The sequence below is a fragment of the Balaenoptera acutorostrata genome, chromosome 7, assembly GCF_949987535.1.
Source record: "Balaenoptera acutorostrata chromosome 7, mBalAcu1.1, whole genome shotgun sequence".
Classification (NCBI taxonomy): Eukaryota; Metazoa; Chordata; class Mammalia; order Artiodactyla; family Balaenopteridae; genus Balaenoptera; species Balaenoptera acutorostrata.
The window spans coordinates 3,084,798-3,104,731 of NC_080070.1; the positions used below are offsets into that span (position 1 = coordinate 3,084,798).

A 19,934-nucleotide genomic window follows, 5' to 3' on the forward strand; every position below is an offset into this window, starting at 1 on the left:
CTGGGCGTATCTCTGCCTTTGCATCGTCCTGCAGGCCAGACCTCCGCAGAAGACGGACCTGATCTACTCAGCCGCGTGCAGACACGGGACCAGTTCTAGCGAGGGAATGGTTTTGATCACTAATGAGAACCCTTACGAAGAGATCCTCTGAGGGTTCTTCAGCAGTGTCAGAACACTAGGACATTTTGCTGCTAGATGGGAAGAAAATGAATCTTGGAAATGTTAGAAATAAAAGATTTGGTTTAAAATTAGATCAGGGGGTTGAGGAAACATAGCAACCATCAAACTCCTGTTTAAATTGCAGATTTCTGGAGGTTAGGAGCCGTGTGGTGTGTGTCACGCTGTTTTATGTGAAACGTTGTGGCTCTCGGTATTAAGCAGTTTAAATAATGACTGTGACAACCGGGAGGGAAGGATTCAGACTCGACGTTCACTGAAAACTGTAGTTTGCATGTGGCGAATTACGTGCCCAGGCAGTTGAGAACCTTTTTTCTTCGATTCTTCAGGACTAACATAGGTTCTCAGCCAGAGGCAGATCAGAGGGTTGAACAAGCCATCTGATGAGTGTGCACGGTGTGCTACGGGGCACCTCAACCCCCGGCCTGCCGGGTGCGCGCTCCCCAGCCGGGCTGGCCAGGTGCATGCACGGCTTTCCAGGCCGTTGCCCACCTTTCAGCCCGGCTGGGCTCTTGCCAGCATCTCTGTCTGCTCTCAGTTGCCCCCCTGTCGCGTCCTGGCCTCCCCCAGCCCCTTCAGGTCGTGGTCGCCACGGAAGGGGCCTCCAGCTGGGTCCTGGCCCCGGGCGTTCCTGCCGGCCCACCTGCCGGCATCACGAGCCCCCTGAGCTGGGGGGCAGCAGCAGCACGCCCCGGGCAGCAGTCAGGTCAGGCCTGTTCGTGACGGCAGACGGGCAGGCTGTTTACTGCTGGGGGTGAGAAAGTAATATATGGACAAAAGTTTACATTTTAGTGGCGCCACAGGCTGTAAAGGGATGATACCTCCCTCCCACCCGACCCCGTTACCCCTGCGCCAGACCAGCGTCCTTCGTGTGGGCGCGTGGCCCGTCTGCAGATATCCAAGCAGGGTCCCCTCCCCACTCCTGCCTGCTTTTTTAGGGAAATGTTCATCCCAAATGCTGTTCCGTATACTTGGGCAGGGATGTGGTGGGGTTCATTTCTCCCTTCACTTTCCTGGGTATTTTTTAATACTTGCATAGAGAAGAACTAGTTATCCTGTTAATTACAAACGTATTGAAAACTTTTTTTCCTGCTCAGAGCTCAACTTGAGGAGTTTTTGAAGTACCCAAAGAGTCTCCTTATAGAGATGTCTTACCTATAGGGTGATTCAAAGACAGATGTACTCAAACCCTTGAGTTTAACTTATTTCAATTTTAATTTGTTTCACCACTAAATCCAAAGTCTGTTACATGTCAAATACATATTTGAGATTTTTGTATAGGTTTTTGGTTTATGTGAAAGTTGCATTTCTGGAGTTTTATTTAAATGACAAGGATGTTTTAATAGGGATAAATTGTATCGATTGACTTTTGGTAAAATCTGTTTGTTACTGGATTCCTTGACCATAGGAAGTTGGCTTCCAATTTTTGTTACTTGAGCATGTTGGGAAGATTCATCATATGACACGTTTCTTTCGTTACATCCAGCGCTGCGCAAGGTAGTAAAATGACAGGCGATCTGACGCTCAGCGAGCTGGTGTCTCCTGCTTCCCCGTCCCGCCCCCTCTCGCCCAGCTTGTTCAGCTCTCAGCCGACTCCTGTCCCTGGGAGGGAGGGTGAACTCAACCTTAGCTGGCTGGCGGCAGTTCTCTAGCTTGAGGTGTTCTGTCCCACGTGCGGAGCTCCCATCACCTCTGAGGAAGGCGAGTGCACCAGCTGTGCTGAGGGGCTCTCGGCTGGGGGAAGGTCGACCACGCGAGCAAGCCTAGTGCTGGTGTCTCTTCCGCCCCTCGTCCGTGTGGCAGAGCAGGACGACCGCAGACGGGAGGGGCCGGCGGCTGCTCTCCAGGGCCGCTTGTATCCCGTGCCTTCACTCGGCTGGGCTCTTTGCGTCCGCCTCTGCCGGACCCCTTGCTCCGTTGGGAAGCGGCAGCTGTGGGAAGGAGGCTTGGGTCCGGCTCTCCGGCTGCCGGTGCCTTCGTGGCCGGGCAGGAGGGGGCCCCGGAGGGACAAGGCCGCACCCCGGGGCCGGCGAGGTCAGTGTGGCCGGACACCCGTCCCTCTGCTCTAGAGCACGTCAGCCACTTGAGCTTGTGTCGGTCAGCTTTCACTCATCAGCTTATCCCATTTCACTTAGGTTAGTTTCACATTTTGGTGACGATGTCTCACAATATGAATTTATCTGCTTCACTGAGACTGGTGATGCTTAGTGCACAGGAGACGACGGCGGTTGTGTTTGCACCGTGTGGTTAGCGAACGTCTGGCTGACGGCGTGTAGGGCGTGCCGTTGCCCTCCTGACGAGGGCGGGGAGCGCCCGCCAGCAGCTGCTGCTGACCGCCTCGCCTGATCTCTGTTTCCAGATCTTACAGTCCCTCGCAGCTCCGACGAAGACCTTAGAGCCGCAGGTGAACCACGGCCAGCAGGGCCACGCGAACGCAGCGCTGCTCAGCCAGGCGCAAGTGACCCCGGAGGCGCATCTGTCGCCGCCGCCGCCGCCGCCCGTCCTGCACCTGCCGCCCCAGCAGGCCCTGCAGCTCCAGCAGCAGCCTTACCCGCCGCCGCCGCCGCACCCGTTTCGGCCGCCGCTGCAGGCCCACCAGCCTCAGTTCCCCCCGCAGCAGCAGGCGCTGCAGCACCAGCTCGCACACTTGCAGCAGCTCCAGCGCCTGCACCAGCAGCAGATGCAAACGCAGGCGCCCCAGGCCCTGCCGTGCCAGCCGCAGCACCAGCTGTTCGGACACGACCCAGCAGTAGAGAGTTAGTGATGTGCTTTCTTCCTTTTTCTTCTCCCAAAAGTCTCGTACTTACTTGGAGAGTGTTTGCAGGTAGGGTAAGGATTCATGCCAAAATAACTCTTAGAAAATGGGGAATGGGGGTCTCGTTACCTAACAAAGGATGTAGTTACGAGGATGGAACAGTTAGATTTCTTTGGTACTTTGGGACGCCATACCCTGAGGTGAACACTGGCGTCCATAGAACATCAGGCCGCCGCAGGGACCAGCTCGGGATGCTCAGTGCCCAGGCAGGAGCCGTTGGTTTCATGTTCTCGGTCACTTGACGTAGACCGGCGAGCAACTATGTTTGCAGCAGTGTGCCCGAGGTCCTCACCGTACTGGTGGATACGTGATGGTCAGGTGTGACTCGCTTCACACGTTCATAGTGAACTCTGCAAAATGAGCTTGCTTATGTTTTGTGCACACATTCATGGGGTTGGGACTTTAATTTTTATGATTCTATTCTAGTTCCAGAAGAAGGCTTCTTACTGGGATGTGTGTTCGCAGTTGCGGATTATCCAGAGCAGATGTCTGACAAACAGCTGCTGGCCACCTGGAAAAGGGTAAGGTTACCGAGACGCAGATACGTATACATATACATATACACATACATATAATATCTGAAGGTGTTATGGGCATTTTTATTAACACCCCCCAGGACCTTGGGCAGATCCGCTGTCTGGGCTTCAGTTTTCCTAACTGTAAGGGGAAAAGGTTGGACTTTCTTAAGATTATTTTCAGTCCTGAAATTCTGAGTGGCACGGATGACTTGCATATAACCGGGGGTGTGGGAAGAAGATCGGGTTTTGGTGCCCTCGGGTCGGGACCCTGGACTTATCTGTACCTGTGTCATCTCTGTTCTCCAAAGGCGAGTGGTTGGAAGGGACCTCAGAGTCTTCTAGCCCAGGTGTGGAACTGAGTCCGTTGATTGATTTATTAGTTTGCACAGTGGCCTTTAAAGAAAAGGAAAAGTAAACACTTGCAGTGCCACAAATCAAAATTGAGTCCAATTTTCTTTAAAAACATGAGTTTGTGTGCTTCAGCTGCATCTTCAGTGGGCTTCCTTGCAAGCACTGTTGGTGTGTAAGCCCCCGCCGCGTGCCAGGCACACTGTCAGACGCAGGGAACGCTGGTGACTGAACAGGAGCGAGGAAACCGTGAGGCGGGTGGAGGGACAGCCGCACGCTCAGGTGGCGGTGAACAGCTCGTTGGGCGCGGGGGGGCCTGAGGAAAGGCGCCAGCCGGGGCGGGCGCTTGTTACGCAGAGGACCCCGTCTGCGAGGCCGAGGCCGAGTAAGAGTTCAGGGGAGGGAGGGGTCCCGGTGGAGAGAGTGACGTCGGCACGGCCGCGGGGGCGCGGAAGGGGCGCGGCAGAGGGAGAGCACGCTCCAGGGGCCGGGGTTAGGGTCGGGGTCCAGGAGGCATGGACGGCCGGAGACCAAGGCCAGGCCGTCCCTTCCAAGACCCGACTTACCTGGCACGTTGTAGGAACCAGAGTTTGCTCCCCATCGTCTTGAGAGCGTGTGGAGCGTGGGCAGGTGCGCGTGTGGCCGTGAGATGTTGGGCACGGGAGGCCGGGGAGGTGGCTGGGCTGGGGCTTGGTTGGGAAGCGCTGAGCACGCGAAGGAGGGCAGTCGCTAGGGGCAGGGGAGGAGACGCCTGTCTGAGTTACAACAGTGGACATTTTTTTTTTTTTTAATTATGGAAGTGTAGGGGGTAATGATATTTAGAAACTATCCCAAAAAAAAAAGTGGAACAAAATTCAGAGATAAGAAGAGGTTTGCTTTTGGTTTTGGGGGGTTTTGTTTTTGTTTGTCAGTTAAAGGGTTAGTCCGAGAGGTCCAAAATTAAATCCTAGAAGTTTGGGAACACAGGAAATGAAGGCAAGAAAGTTAAAAGAAGGTCGCTTACAACTGAAGGGCGTTTCTGCAGATTGAAAGGAGAGAAGAGGGCGCTGTTGGGGCCGCCGTGGAAGCGCAGTGTGTGAGGGCCGCCCGGGCTCAGGGCTGAGGAGGTTACCAGCGGGACCTGGGCGGGTGTCTGGCTCTCAAAGGCAGCCCGAGATTCCCAGCCTGGGATGCCATATCCAGTCCGTCAGTCAGATGGGACTGTGGGATGAAGATATTTTCAGACTCCCCCAGCCAAAAACCGTGCCTGCCGTGTGCCGTTCTTACAAACGGGCCGTGCCAGCCAAGAGGAGGGTGTGGCCAAGGGTGGGGCGTGACCCAGAGCCGGGAAGGGATTCCGAGGGTGAGGGTGCAGGGCCGTCCAGACAGGCGTGAGAGCGGGTGGAGAGGGACCAGCCAACCCAGGAGGGGGGGGCGGCCTCCGGGAGGGACGGCTCGGGGTGGAGGAGACAGGTCACCGGAGGGGCTGGACCGTGTTAAGCGGAGGTGACACTGCGTTCGTCTTCTGTTGCTGTGTGACAACTCCCCCGAGACTCAGTGACTTGAAACAACGGACGCTTCCTACCCCGTGGTTCCTGTGTGGGCTGGAAGTCCTGAAGCGGCTTAGCGGGTGGCTAGAGCCCTGGCCCCCAGGAGGCTGCATCTGAGGGCTCTGCTGGGCTGCAGGAACCGCTTAGAATGCTGCCCCCGTGGCTCTTGGGGGGCCCACGCCCCCACCCCGGGCCTCTCCAGGGAGCGCGTCCGCTCAGCGTGGCGCCGGCTCCCCCGTGGCTTTGCTGAGGGCGCGTGCCATCGCCCGCCGCGCTCTGTTGGTCTGGCCCACGCTCCAGGCTGAGTCCAGCCCTTGCCCCTGGAGGGAGGAGGGTCAGGAGACATGCTTTTGAGCCAGCACGTTGCATTTCTTTGAAGAGTCTGGGAAAGAAATAGTGAAAGGTACATGGAAAGCTAAGAAGAAGACAGGTGAGAAGGAGGGGAATGAGGCATTTGTTAACACCAGGGAAAGCAAAAGTTGGTACCAGAAAGGAACTTCGTCCTGGTGTGCCGTGATAGACCAGGTGGCGAGGCGTACTGTATCAAATCCCAAAGGCTGATTGAAATAGGGACTGTGATAGAGCCAAATTAGGAAGGCGCACGTGTGTGTGCATGTGTATGTGTGTGCGTGTGTGTGTGTGTGCGCGCGCGTGTGTGTGTGAGCTTCTGGGGGGAAGGTGGCCTCCACAGTAGGAGGTTGGTAGATAACATCTAAAGCTAAAAGACAAAGAAATAGCATAGAATGTATTAGTTAGAATATATTAATAATTACCAGAAGAAAGAGTTAAAGAGCTGGATATGGCAGCCTTAGGGGAGTGGAAAGTGAATGGGACAGCAAACTGCTGGTTTTGTCCTGGGCCTTATTAAACTATGTTTATGCATCACTGTAATCAACATAAAAATCAAATTTTAAAAGTAGTAAATGGAGAGGAGTGGATCAAGATGGCAGAGGAGTGCAACGTGGAGCTCGCCTCCTTCCACAAATACGTCAGAAATACATCTACATGTGGAAACGGTTCTCACAGAATATCTACTGAATGCTGGCAGAAGACCGCGGACTTCTGAAGGGGCAAGAAAATCTCCACGTAACTAGGTAGGACAAAAGAAAAAAGAAAAAAAGGAGAGAAAGGAATCAGGGTGGGACCTGCGCCCCTGGGAGGGAGCTGTGAAAGAGGAAAGGTTCCTGCACCCTGGGAGGCCCCTCCCTGTCAGGGAGATCAGCCAGGACAGAAAGGGAGCTTCCAAACATACAAAGAAGAACTTACACCAATCCTTCTCAGACTCTTCTAAAAGACTGAAGAGGAGGGAACACTCCCAGAGACCTTCTGTGAAGCCACCATCACCCTGATACCAAAGCCAGACAAAGACACTACCAAAAAAGAAAATTATAGGCCAGTATCTTTGATGAACATAGATGGATACAGAAATGCTCAACAAAGTATTAGCAAACCTAATCCAACAAAACATAAAAAAGATGATAACACCACGACCAAGTGGGATTCAGCCCAAGTTCACGAGGATGGTTCAGCATACACAAATCAGTGTGATACACCACATGAACAAAAGAAAAGACAAAAACCGCATGATCATCTCAATAGATGCAGAAAAAGCATTTGACGAAGTTCAACATCCATTCATGATAAAAACTCTTACCAAAGTGGGTATAGAGGGACCAAAACATAATAAAAGCTATTTATGACAAACCCACAGCCAATACAATACTCAACAGTGAAAAGCTGAAAGCCCTCCTGCTAAAATCTGGAACAAGACAAAGATGCCCTCTCACCTCTTCTATTCAACATAGTTTTGGAAATCCTAACCACAGCAATCAGACAAGAAATAAAAGGGTATCCGAATTGATCGGGAAGAGGTAAAATTGTCATTATATTCATAGAACATGATACATACAGAAAACCCTAAAGACTCCACACAAAAATGAATTCAGCAAGGTAGGAGGAGGATACAACATACAGAAATCAGTTACATTTCTTTATACTAATAATGAAATATCAAAAAGGGAATGTAGAAAAAACAATTCCTTTTAAAATCGTACTCCCTAAAATAAAATACTTAGGAATAAACTTGGCCAAGGAGGTGAAAGACTTCCAGGCTGAGAACTATAAAACATTAATAAAGGAAATTGAAGATGACTGAAAGAAATGGAAAGCTATCCCATGCTCTTGGATGGGAAAAATTAATATTGTTAAAATGGCCATACTGCCCAAAGCAATCTACAGGTTTAATGCCACCCCTATCAAATTACCCATGACATTTTCCACAACTAGAACAAATAATCCTAAAATTTATATGGAACCATAAAAGAGCCAGAATTGCCAAAGCAATCCTGAAGAAAAAGAACAAAGCAGGAGGCATGACCCTCCCAGACTTCAGACAGTACTACAAAGCTACAATAATCAAAACAGCATGTGGTACTGGCACAGAAACAGACATGGATCAGTGGCTCAATGGGCACGATAGAGAGCCCAGAAATAAACCCACACACCTACAGTCAGCTAATCTTCAACAGAGGAGGCAAGAATATACAATGGAGAAGAGAGTCTCTTCAGCAAGTGGTGTTGGGAAAGCTGGCCAGCTGCATGTAAATCAGTGAAGTTAGAACACACCCTCACACCTACACAAAAATAAACTCAAAATGGCTTAGACTTAAAACATAAGACATGACACCATAAAACTCCTAGAAGAGAACACAGGGAAAACATTCTCTGATTTAAATCATACCAATGTTTTCTTAGGTCAGTCTCCCAAGGCAGTAGAAATAAAAGCAAAAATAAACAAATGGGACCTGATCAAACTTACAAGCTTTTGCACAGCAAAGGAAACCATAAACAAAATGAAAAGGCAGCCTACTGCCTGGGAGAAAATCTTTGCAAATGATGCAACCGCCAAGGGCTTAATTTCCAAAATACACAAACAGCCTCATACAACTCAACCACAAAAACCCAATCAAAAAATGGGTAGCGGACCTAAAATAGACATTTCTCTAAAGTAGACATAGGGATGGCCAATAGGCACACAAAAAGATGCTCAGTATCACAAATTATTAGAGAAATACAAATCAAAACTACCATGAGGTACCACCTCACACAGGTCAGAATGGCCATCATTAAAAATAACAAATACAAATAACAAATGCTGGAGAGGGTGTGGAGTAAAGGGAACCCTCCTACACTGTTGGTGGGAATGTAAGTTGGTGCAGCCACTATGGAAAACAGTATGGAGGTTCGTCAAAAAACTAAAACTAGAGCTACTGTGTGATCCAGCAGTCCCACTGCTGGGCATAAAGCTAGACAAAACTATAATTTAAAAAGACACACGCACCCCTGTGTTCATAGCAGCACTATTCACAATAGCCAAGATGTGGAAGCAACCTAAATGTCCGTCGACAGATGAATGGATAAGGAAGACGTGGTACATATCTACAACAGAACATTACTCAGCCGTAAGAAGGAATGAAATAATGCCATTTGCAGCAACATGGATGGACCTAGAGATGATCATACCGAGTGAAGTAAGCCAGAGAAAGACAGATATCATATGATATCACTTAGATGTGGAATCTAAAATGCTACACAAACGAACCTATCTACAAAACGGAAGCAGACTCATGAACACAGAGAACAGACTTGTGGTCGCCAAGAGGCAGCGGGTTGCGGGGCGGATGGAGTGGGAGGGAGTGTGAGGTCAGCAGGTGTAAGCGAGAGCGCAGAGAATGGACAGACGGCAGGGTCCTGCTGTAGCGCACAGGGAGCTGCGTTCAGCATCCTGTGATAAACCGTAACGGAAAAGAATATTGTAAGAAAAGGATTTGTATATGTGTATGTGTAACTGAATCACTGTGCTGTGCACCTGAAACTAACACCACATTGTAAATCATCTAGACTCCAGTTTAAAAAACATTTTTTTAATAAAAAATTTAAAAAAGTTGTAAATGGAATTGTTTCGTGGGGCAGGTCTTTTTTAACATATAAAATTCTCGCTCTTTTGGTATACAGTGTTTTAAATTTTGACCAGTTCCGCTTAGCGCCACACAACTGTGTAACCATTGCAGTCGAGGTACGGGACAGTCCCCTCACCCCAAGAAACTGAATCTGTTTTTAAAAATAATTTTCTGGTGTTCACAGACTTCATTTTGACTTTTTTTTTTTTTCTTCCCCCTTTTTGAATAAAGTTTCTTAAAAGCAGTGATTCTAGCCCCGGGGGACGATTGGCAATGTCTGAAACGTTTTTCACTGTCGCAGCTGGGGGAGTGTTGTTGGCGTCTCGGGGGGAGAGGTCTGCAGTGCCCAGTCGAGAAACCCTGTTTTAGAAAGAAATTCCACTTTCTCTCTGGAAATTCAGATGACATGGTGTTAAAGTTCATTTTTATTGTACAGTGCAGGGTGGAAAAGTCTGTAGATATAACCGATAACGTATCTTTTATAGTTTTGGGGAACTAGACTATGAAAATGTATAATGGATTCTTTTAATAGCCGTCTTATTTGAAATTACAATTCTCCCTTCTCCTGGGCACTGGCAGTTGACTGTAACTCTGGGTCTTGTGCGTGTCTAGATAATCCAGGCGCACGGAGGTGCCGTGGACCCCACGTTCTCGAGCCGCTGCACGCACCTGCTCTGTGAGAGTCAAGTGAGCGGGCTGTTCGCACAGGTGAGTGAGGGCTCAGCTGCGATGGGACCCAGTCTGTCCCTTCTTCTGGACCGTGTTAGCGTCCTGAGTGACTCTAGCGATGATCGTGTTTGGAAAGGACTCTTTTCTACCTCTAAAAACAGAAAATTGCGTCTTACTAATTCTCAGCGGTCTTTGGTGGGATAGATAGGTACCTCTGTGGCCACCAGGCCTCTCTGTGAGGAACGGAGACGGGGAAGTCCCAGGTGGTGCTAGGGGAGCGTAGACGGCCTTCCGCTCCAGGCCAGGGCCGCACTGAACGAAGAGCGGGCGGAAGCAGGATTTCTTAGCTGCTGGGGGATTCGTACGCGGGCCCGACCCGGTCCGTCCCCTGAGCTTCTGTGCCCCTGCAGAGCAGAAGCTTACCCCTCGGTATCGCCTGCTCTCATCGCCTGAAGCTTCATTTCTTCTCTTTGCTTAAAAACGTTATTTGTAGACAGATGGGTGTCAGTGTGTGTGACACACAGCCTCTGAGGAACCCCTGTTACCGAGTAGGTAGTGGTGCCCCTGGGGAGGTACCCTGTGCTTAATTTTAGGTGAGCAGTTACCTTCTTTCATGACTTGTGTGCAGGGCCCTCTGTGTTCTCATGGGGCGGTTTTAATTTTGATGACCAGAAATGTCATCTCCTTCCATGACTGCAGTTATTTCCAGGGTTGTCAGACGTGTAGCTCTTCTCCCGTGGTCGGCTCTTGTTCTTGGGTGGCCAGTAATGTTTTCGGGGTGTGTTAAAATTAACCTGCGACACCTTTGTAGTTCATGACTTCAGTAAATTGAGTGCTAAGCTCGTGAAATTCCTTTATTTATAGGACTCCCATTAAAGGTGGCCTTGTTAGCTGTCCAGCCTTACAGTCTGTGTTTAGCCTGCAGTGAGAACCCCCGAGACCAGCCCGTGCTCTTGCGTTCGCAGGCGGTGAAGGAGAGGAAGAGGTGTGTCACGGCGCACTGGCTGAACGCGGTGCTGAAGAAGAAGCGGCTCGTGCCGCCCCATCGGGCCCTGCACTTCCCCGTGGCCTTCCCGCCCGGGGGGAGGCCGTGCTCCCAGCACGTAAGGCTCACCCCTCCTCCTCTGCCGGGCGGGCCCATCCGCTCCCGTGTCCTCCGTGGGCTGCGAACGGCCCACTGGCCGGTGCCGAGCACGATTGGCATCTTACTTCCTTCTGTTCTCCTGTAACAGTCGTGGCTTCCTGCACAGAGTCGCTCTTTCATTGATCCTCCTAAGTCTTTTGACCCCGTTTCATAAATTCCTGAAATAAAGCAAGCGTCTTACACCAGAAGTGGCTGCTGTTGGCCAGACGTTGTCACTTGTGGCTTCTCCCACTCGGCTGAGCTCAGAATTGGGATCAGTGAGGAGAGCCGACTACTATTTATACGCTTAATAGTATAACTTCATTAAGATTATCTGAACGGTGTCATAGTAACACAAAAATGGTTTTCCCATATTTGGTATGTTTGTTTTCCGTCCCCTTGCTGGCTGTGTGTGTAACATTTTCACCGTTAACAAAGTTCTGGTTTTGACATTCTTAGAGATGATGTTACTGGGTACCTCTCGTGATGCCAGAGAAGGAACGGAAACACACGTGTCTATAAAACAACTAAAATGTAGAAGAAAGAGTTGTATTAACTGGGTTAAATTGTCGTTGTGTTTTGGCCTTACTTGCTCTTCTTCCTTAGATTATTTCTGTGACTGGATTTGTCGACCGCGACAGGGACGACCTGAAGTTGATGGCTTACCTGGCGGGTGCCAAGTACACGGGCTATCTCTGCCGCAGCAACACAGTGCTCATCTGTAAAGAGTAAGCATGGTTCTGAAGCCGTCCTTGATCTTCGGTTTATGCACGCTGTAGCGGCTGTTTCAGCAATTCTGCATTTCTTAATATGTCATAGTTTTGTGACGGAAATCAGGGTGTGAAAACCAAAGTCTGTTAACAGGATAGCAACGATATTTATGATAATGCTAGCAGAAGAGTGAAATTAGATGAATTAATGAGATGCAATTTAGCCTAGGTAACAGCAGTAAGGTAAAGGTAGGCCTAGTGATGACCTCGTGACCCATGTGTACGCTTCCTTCCCAGCCAGGGTCGGCTCTACAGAAACATCCCTGCCATTTCCAGTGTGAGAAAATGTGGACTGGCTTTGTTGAATATAAATATAAATTTGAACACAGAGAACTCTAACATTTAATAAATGTGTTTTCTCTTCCAAAAAAAAAAAAGACCAACTGGTTTAAAGTATGAGAAAGCCAAAGAGTGGAGGATCCCGTGCGTGAACGCCCAGTGGCTGGGAGACATCCTTCTGGGGAACTTGGAGGCCCTGCGGCAGATCCAGTACGGCCGCTACACCACCTTCAGCCTGCAGGACCCCTTCGCCCCGGCTCCGCACTTGGTTTCAAACCTTCTGGGTAAGCGGGGCCGGTCCATGTTGCCGCCGGCTTGCGTACTAAGCACTGGTCTTGGCTTCGGCCCTCTCATCATTCTGATTGCATTTCCCGTTTCCTCGCCACCCTGTCTTCCTCTGCGTGCTGCCCAGGAGTGTTTGTTGGTGTGTATTTTGGTTTGCTTTTTTTAAATGGGCTCTCAGGTAGAAGGGACACGCAGAAGCCCGCTGGTATGTCTCGAGCCGGCTCTGGTCTGTCCATGGCGCCCCGCGAGCCGTGGCCCGCCTCCCCTTCAGCTGTGCAAAGCTCGTGGGAGGATCGCTGCCCCGACTGTACACACTACAGCACTCGACGTTACTGCAGTCACTGAGCTGGACGTTACTCCAGAAAACGGGCGTTCAGTTCGAACACGGCTTTAACGTGCTGTCCCTCAGAGGAGCCCGTTAAGTTCCGGTCTGAATGGCTTCAGTCACGAGAAAGCTCGTCTTCATCTCGAGCTGTGATCTGCTTGCTTCCCTGTGGCGCACCTGCTGGTGTGACGCCACCGGGTCCTCCGCGGACACGCACCCTCGCTGCTCAGCGCGGTCGCCGCCCGGCGCGCTGTGGTCCGTGGTGTCAGCCCCCTCGTCGCGGTCGGTTTCTCAGAAGCCGGACTGTGTGGCTCCCAGAACCGGCCGAGGGGACAGCACACGCGGGCCGGGCAGCCTCTGCCGCGCTGCGTGCTCCTGCTTCGCTCAGGGCTGCCTCGCACGCAGAGCTAGGCCCCCGCGGGCTCTCCGGGAGCCGCCGCCCCTCACTGCAGCTGCTGAGTAACAGTCCTCACACTTTCCCCTTCTTAAAGGTTGCCCACCAAGCCGCCGTGTGTCCAGGATTACCCGCTCCTGAAAGGGCTTTTTGTGTTGTTGTTGTTCTTGTTGATGGTACACTTCCTTTTTTTTTTTAATTGGAGGATAGTTGATTTACAGTGTTGTGTAAGTTTCAGGTGTACAGCAAAGTGAATCAGTTCTACATATATGTGTATCCTTTTTTTTTTTTTTAAGATTCTTTTCCCATGTAGGTCATTACAGAGTATTGAGTAGAGTTCCCTGTGCTCTGCAGTAGGTCCTTGTTAGTTATCTGTTTCATATATAGTAGTGTGTGTATGTGTCATGAAAAGGCTTTTGTAACACGGCTTATCTATTTACACAGTATATCTGAAAAGTAACCCATTTCTCTCTTTAGATGCTTGGAGAGTTCCGTTGAAAGTGTCAGCAGAGTTGCTGATGGTATGTCAAGCTAATAACCTTACTTTGGCTGTTACTGTGTGTTATACACATGCAGGAGGGATACATTTGTATTTGTAAATTAAAAATTCTTTTAGTAGTTTGTCACCATAACAAATGAGGGCTGTACCTTCTCGCCTGTCGTAGCTGTTTACTGTACCCTGCGTCTTTTTTTTCTTAATTGATGATATTGTCAGTTATTCATATTTATACACGTTAGGAACATTATCGCTTCAAAGAGCTATACGATTGCTTAAAGAATCGGAGAGCTGAGTGAGTGAGACGACATGTTTCCATAGGGTCAGGGAGGCAAGAGCTGGGGCGTTAGTGCAGTAGCCCTGGACCCACAGCTCACTCTGCAGGAGCCCGGACCTCACCGTGATGGGACCGTCCCCACATGTCCCAGGTGGGGTTCCAGCCCGCTGGCTGAGCTCTGATAGGGCACCTTCAGGAGGGACCGTTCTGGACCTGAAGGCCAGCCGTTGTTTGTTACGCAACAAGTGAGGGGGGCCGTCTGCACTCTCATCTCAGATTGAGAGGTCATTGCTTCAAGTAGTAAAACAGAGAGAAAGTGTATTTGTGGACGAAGGTCTGCATAGAGGTGAGGCAGGGGTGAAGGCTGACTGGGGGGTTCCTCCGGGGCACCGGCTTCCCCCTGCCCTTCGGCTTGGCGTGTCCACAGGTCAGGGGCTCCAGCTGGTTCCAGGAACGTGGGCGCCCCGTGCCTGGGGACCGGAGCGGCCTTCAGCACCTTGCCCCGCCCTCCAGAGCGCTGTGACCTGATCGTCCTGAACCCTCATGGGTGACATCTCAGTTCAGGAAGAGTCTCTTTTTGGGGATGTAGTTGCAATGAGTATGTTTTCCAAATTCCAAACTGAGACACAAGACAAAATATTTAAGTGAAAAGTGTTCTGAAAAGTTCAAGGTTGAGGATTAAATCCGTAACGTGAACAGAGGGAGGGGTGAGACGTTTTAAAGAACTGCCGTGTCTGGTGAATAAAGAGGGCGCCAGCCCAGGGCTTCCCTGGAAGGCTCGCGTGTGCCTGTCTCTCGGCTGGCGAGGCGTGGTGGGCGCGTGTGTCTCGTACGCGGTGGGGTAGGTGGAAAGCTCTCGGGAGCTACTGTATGACTGGGGAGACTGATTAAAGGAAATCATATTTTAATCACAGGGTGTACGACTACCTCCCAAACTGAAGCAGAATGAAGCAACTAATATCCAGCCCTCTTCCAAAAGAGCCAGGTATGAACAATCGCCTTTTTTTTTTTTTTTTTTTAATGGTTGATGAGCTTTTACAGGTTTGTTTTAGAAAATGGTGGCAGTTGGGAAAGTTCCTAAAATGTTCACAGTGAATAGGATTTGGAAGGATTTGCTGATTACGTCACAGCTTTATCACGGCACGTCTCATTTCGTTGCTGGAGATAAACAGGGAATAGCCAGTGTCTTTTCCTTTCTTATTAAAAAAACAGTTGAATCTTCTCCTTTAACCAGAAGCGCGCCAGAACCCCCGGTGTGTAAAACATGAGCTGCCGTGGTGGAACGGGGGTGGGGGACTGGGACCCGCTCCGGGCGTCCTCGGTGTGGCCCCGGGAGCCTGCGTCCCGACCCCTGGCCCGGCGGGGTGGGAGGGACGGCGCCCCCTGGGCCGCGGGTCGGTGGGGGGTGGCGGTGTGCAGACCTGCGCTGGCCTCACCCGGTAGAGAGAAGCCGGCGGTTTCGTTAGAACCGGAGGCCCTCCAGCCGCGCTGAGCGAGGTCTTCCTCTCGCCCCGCTCCTCCGCTCTCCCGCCCGCCGTTCCCCACATCCACACAGTCTGGGAATTGTTGGATTTCTTAGTAAAAGCCTAACTATGTGATTATGTATGTCATTAAAATGCCACAAGTAAATTTTTTTTAATTGAATAGACTGTCTCAAATATAAGCTAAAAATAGGATTTGAGAAAATTTAAGGAAATGAAAGAGACTGAGGTTTAATTTAAAATGTGTGCTTGAGTCAAACAGCTTTGTTCTGTGCCTTCTGGGTTGAGACGGGGCAGGTGGAAGACACGGGACTAGAGCCCGGGGGGGGGGGGGGGGGGGCTCCCGCTCTTCGGGACCAGCCAGGCCAGCGGGAGGGCGGGGGCGGGACTGAGGAGGAAGTGGGGCGTTGATTGGCTGCTGCCCTTGGAGGTGCCACCCCCCAGTCCTTTTGGGAGTGGCTGTGTGTAAATGGTGGGAAAGCGAGAAAGAGCAGCGAAGTCATTGCATTTTCCCTGAAGGAAAGGAAACCCCACACACTTAAAGCTTGTTAAAGCTATTAAAATCCCGTTTGCTAAAGAACATTTTTAAGTAAATAATAGGCGTTCTTTTCTATGTGTATTTTATAGAATTGAAGATATACCACCTCCCACTAAGAAGTTAACACCAGAATTGACCCCTTTTGTGCTTTTCACTGGATTTGAGCCTGTTCAAGTTCAACAGTATATTAAGGTGAAATTTTATTCTATTTTGCATAAGGATTTTTAGGAATGTTCCTTTCTGTTTATATTTGCTTTAGGCCAGCAGTCTAATTAAACTAACATTTAATCAGGAATATCGTGTTATAAGTGTTGACAGTGTGTATCTATAAACTGCGGGTCATCATTACCTCATCATTGACTTCCCGCCTCATTCTTGCTACTGCTTCGTACTTAGATACTCGCTTTCTTATTAGGAGAAAAACGATTTAGGTGAGTAGACCGAGAACCATTTCTATAATCATGTGAACATTATTAGCAAGGCCGCTCGGACATCATTTTCATAAAGACATTAGCTTAAAAGAGTAGTTGTGCCTCTTCAGGTTTTCTGATTGAATCATCAGTCTTTCAAGACTTGTTTTCTTGGGTAGGCACAAGAGGCAGTGGTGTATTTGTGTATTTAGATAAATAAACTTCTTGGAAGTAACACCAGGAGGGATTATGGGATTTTGTTTTGTTATTTTGGGGACAGGGGAGGGTGATGGTTAAGAATATGAGTTGACCTGTATTACATGGATTCATACGGTTTACTTTTTTTTTTAAGGAAAAGAAACAATTATAAATGCTATAAGTTTAGTATAATTTATTTTCTTTACTTTTAAATTTGAGTATAGTTAAAGAGATCATCTTTTATATGTTTATGTCTTCTCAGTCAATTCTTAGGTCATCATTTCTTAAAATAGAGACAGTATTTTAACGTGCCTCAATAACACGCATTTCAGCTTAGAAAGCCTGGGCAGATTTGCTCCTTATGAAACGAGCTGTGTTGTTTTCAGAATTTTACTTATTTGTAGGGATGTCTTATTTAATCTTGATCTGCACAGCATTGATCAGGGAAGTGTACACCGTCGAGCCTAGTTTTCGCTTTCCGCCTACAATGGCGTGGGTTTGGTTTCACCAGCTGCACCATTTTCTGTGGCCGACGACTCTGTTCATAGTCTTAGACGCGTCCCAGGCCGTGTGCGGCTCCGTAGGCCCAGCTCTCACCTCTGGTCTGTGTTCGTGACCCCCAGAAGCTCTACATTCTTGGCGGGGAGGTCGCCGAGTCTGCGCAGAAGTGCACCCACCTCGTCTCCAGCAAGGTGACGCGCACCGTGAAGTTCCTGACGGCCATCTCCGTGGTGAAGCACATCGTTACTCCGGAGTGGCTGGAGGAGTGTTTCAAGTGTCAGAAGTTCATTGGTGAGTAGCAGCATCTGCACCTCAGTGAACTTACTCCAAGAAAAAACCCTTTTAAGTTGGCATTATCTCCATTTGCATCCCAGCAAACATCTAGTTCATTTTTCAACTCTGTTATTTATCCATGTAAATTCATAAACTTATTCCGTGGTCCAGTCATCTGATGTGATATCTTTGCATCTTACCATGAAACGTAGAGGTTTTGGTAATTTGGAAGGTATTGAGGGAAGAATAAGCTCTGCATCCCTGCCGTGTTGTTTCCTGATGTGAGCGTAGTTTGTTTGGAACGCTGGCTGTCGAATGAGGTTCCACACGCAGTACAGCGCACGGCGGGGAGCCCGGCAACGTCCTGGGAACGTCGGGGCAGGTGGGAGGGTCAGCGCGTCCCTCCCTTGCCCGTCTCCCGCCGTCCAGGGCACCGAAAGTGAAATCCTGTTACTGGCAGTGACACTTAGAGATAGGTTTTTTCTTAGATTAGTCAGTGCACCCATGTGTTTTTAGAACCTTGCTAGTCAGCACAGAGCGAACATGATTCCAAGTGACTTTTCTCCGCAGAATAGATTTGCAGCTTCGTCTCACGTGTGTTTCCTCTGTGAGGGCATTTCACAGCCCGCTGCCCTCAGGGCACTGGACAGCACTGTGCTTGCAGGCCGATTAGACAGCAAAAATCACTGACAAAAGCGCAAAGATGTGAGGAAAGTAGCACTAAATGGACCACAGAAGGACCCTTGTTCTCAGAATGAGCTGACCCATGGCGAGCACCGCCGTGTCGGCCCCAGCGGGAGGCGCCACGGGGGCAGCTCTGCCACGTCCACAGAGAAGAACTGGAAAGCACCACAGACGCTGGTTGTGAGGTTACAAATAAATTGTACCGAGTGGGCATAGTCACAAATACAAAATCCACAAATAACGAGGATCAACTATATTATGTAGTGTTTAGAAATTTTCAGTTGAATACCATAAAAGTAGATTAGCTCTCAATTTTGTATGAGAGCTATAAAGTTCAGAATGAGAGAGTCTGTTCTTTAATTGAAATTTGAGTTGCTTAATTTATCAAGCTTACCAGTCTGTGAAAACAAACATTTTTTACCTGTTTATGAAAGTTATAACAATTCATATTTGATGGGCAGTTTTAGCTGACTTTCATTTCTTTATGGCCTTATTAATGTTTGCTGTGTTGATTTCTGAGTGTTTATAAGGTGGTTCTGGTCTTATTATAAACAATACTCAATATTGAATAGCCAAACACATTTCATATTTGATCCCTCAAATTTCAGGATTTCTTAACTTTTCCAGATTGTCATATAGTTGGAATTACACAGGATGCAGCCTTTTCACGTTGGCTTCTTGGTCACATGCATTTATGTTTCCTCTGTGTCTTCTTAGCTCATGTCTTTTTAGCACCAAAGACTATCCCACTGTCTGGATACCCTCAGTTTATTTATCCACTCACCTACTGAAGGGCATCTTGGTTGCTTCCAAGTTTTGGCAATTACAAATAAAGCTGTATTCTGTGTGCAGCTTTTGTGTGGATGTAAGTTTTCAACTCGTTTGGCTAAATACCAAGCAGTGCAATTGCTGAATCATACGAGACTAGGTTTAGTTTTGTAAGAAACCATCGAACTGTCTCCCAAAGCATTGGTACCAGTTTGCTTTCCCAGCAGCAGAGTTCCTGTTGCTCCACGTCCTTGCCAGCATTTGGGGTTGTCAGTTTCTGACCATTTTAATAGTTGTGTGGTGGTACCTCATTTTTGTTTTAATTTGCATTTCCCTGATGACATACCGTGTTAAGCGTGTTCTCATGTGTTTATTTGCTATCTGTATATCTTCTGTGTTCACGCATCTGTTCAGATCTTTTGTCCATTTTCTAACTGGGTTCTCTTATTGTTGAGTTTTGAGAGTTCTTTGTATATTTTGGGTAACAAACAGTCCTTTATCAGATGCATCTTTTGCAAATATTTTCTCCTAGTCTGTGGCCTGTCTTCTCATTCTCTTGACATTGTCTTTGACAGAGTGGAAGTGTTCGATTTTAATGAAGTCCAGGTTGTCAGTTATTTCTTCATGGATCATGCCTTTGGTTTTGTATCTAGTCATCACTGTACCCAAAGCCATCTTGGTTTGCTCCTGTTATCTTTTAGGAGTTTTAGTTTTGTGTTTTACATTTAGATCTGTGGTCTGTTTTCAGTTACTTTTTGTGAAGGTGTAAGGTCTGTGTCTAGATTCAGTGTGTGTGTGTGTGTGTGTGGACATCCACTTGTCTGTCCCCTTGCGCTCGCTGCCTGTGCTCGTAGGCAGAATGGGGGTCTGCACTGAGCTCTCGTTGTGTCCATCCATCTGTCCTTTCACTCAGGGCTTTACAGTGCGTCTGGAAGTCGGGTCCTCAGTCTCCCAGCTTTGCTCTTCTTGAGTTGGCTGTGCTGTGTCTTTTGTGTTGTCATATAAACTTTAAAATCATTTAGCTGATATCCACTAGTCATTTACTTTTAATACAGACTTGAGACATTTTGTTTTGCCAAAAGTTTACATTTTGAGGTTGTTCCTGAAATTTCTCAAG

At 48.8% G+C, this 19,934-nt stretch overlaps 1 protein-coding gene and 1 long non-coding RNA gene across 9 annotated transcripts in view; one reads left to right on the forward strand and one right to left on the reverse strand.

Annotated features, from left to right (window-relative positions):
• The window catches only part of PAXIP1 (PAX interacting protein 1), a 47,906-nt gene that overhangs the window by 22,647 nt on the left and 5,325 nt on the right, over positions 1–19,934 (forward strand). For 4 of the 6 annotated variants that reach the window (XM_057550608.1, XM_057550611.1, XM_057550612.1 and 1 more), the window contains 10 exons: positions 2,537–2,933; positions 3,419–3,513; positions 9,959–10,054; positions 10,981–11,118; positions 11,745–11,866; positions 12,287–12,471; positions 13,669–13,712; positions 14,879–14,949; positions 16,046–16,175; positions 17,215–17,383. In XM_057550608.1, coding sequence (XP_057406591.1) covers positions 2,537–2,933; positions 3,419–3,513; positions 9,959–10,054; positions 10,981–11,118; positions 11,745–11,866; positions 12,287–12,471; positions 13,669–13,712; positions 14,879–14,949; positions 16,046–16,175; positions 17,215–17,383 — 1,447 coding nt within the window. Of the gene's footprint in view, positions 1–2,536; positions 2,934–3,418; positions 3,514–9,958; positions 10,055–10,980; positions 11,119–11,744; positions 11,867–12,286; positions 12,472–13,668; positions 13,713–14,878; positions 14,950–16,045; positions 16,176–17,214; positions 19,913–19,934 lie in introns of all 6 variants that reach the window. The other 2 variants (XR_009008935.1, XM_057550609.1) reach the window with 2 other exon arrangements.
• The window catches only part of LOC103011091 (uncharacterized), a 39,544-nt gene continuing 24,114 nt past the window's right edge, over positions 4,505–19,934 (reverse strand). The window contains exon 10 of one of the 3 annotated variants that reach the window (XR_009008950.1): positions 4,505–4,587. This is a non-coding gene — a long non-coding RNA (uncharacterized LOC103011091). Of the gene's footprint in view, positions 4,588–4,974; positions 5,059–5,627; positions 5,770–19,934 lie in introns of those variants that run through there. The other 2 variants (XR_009008947.1, XR_009008948.1) reach the window with 2 other exon arrangements.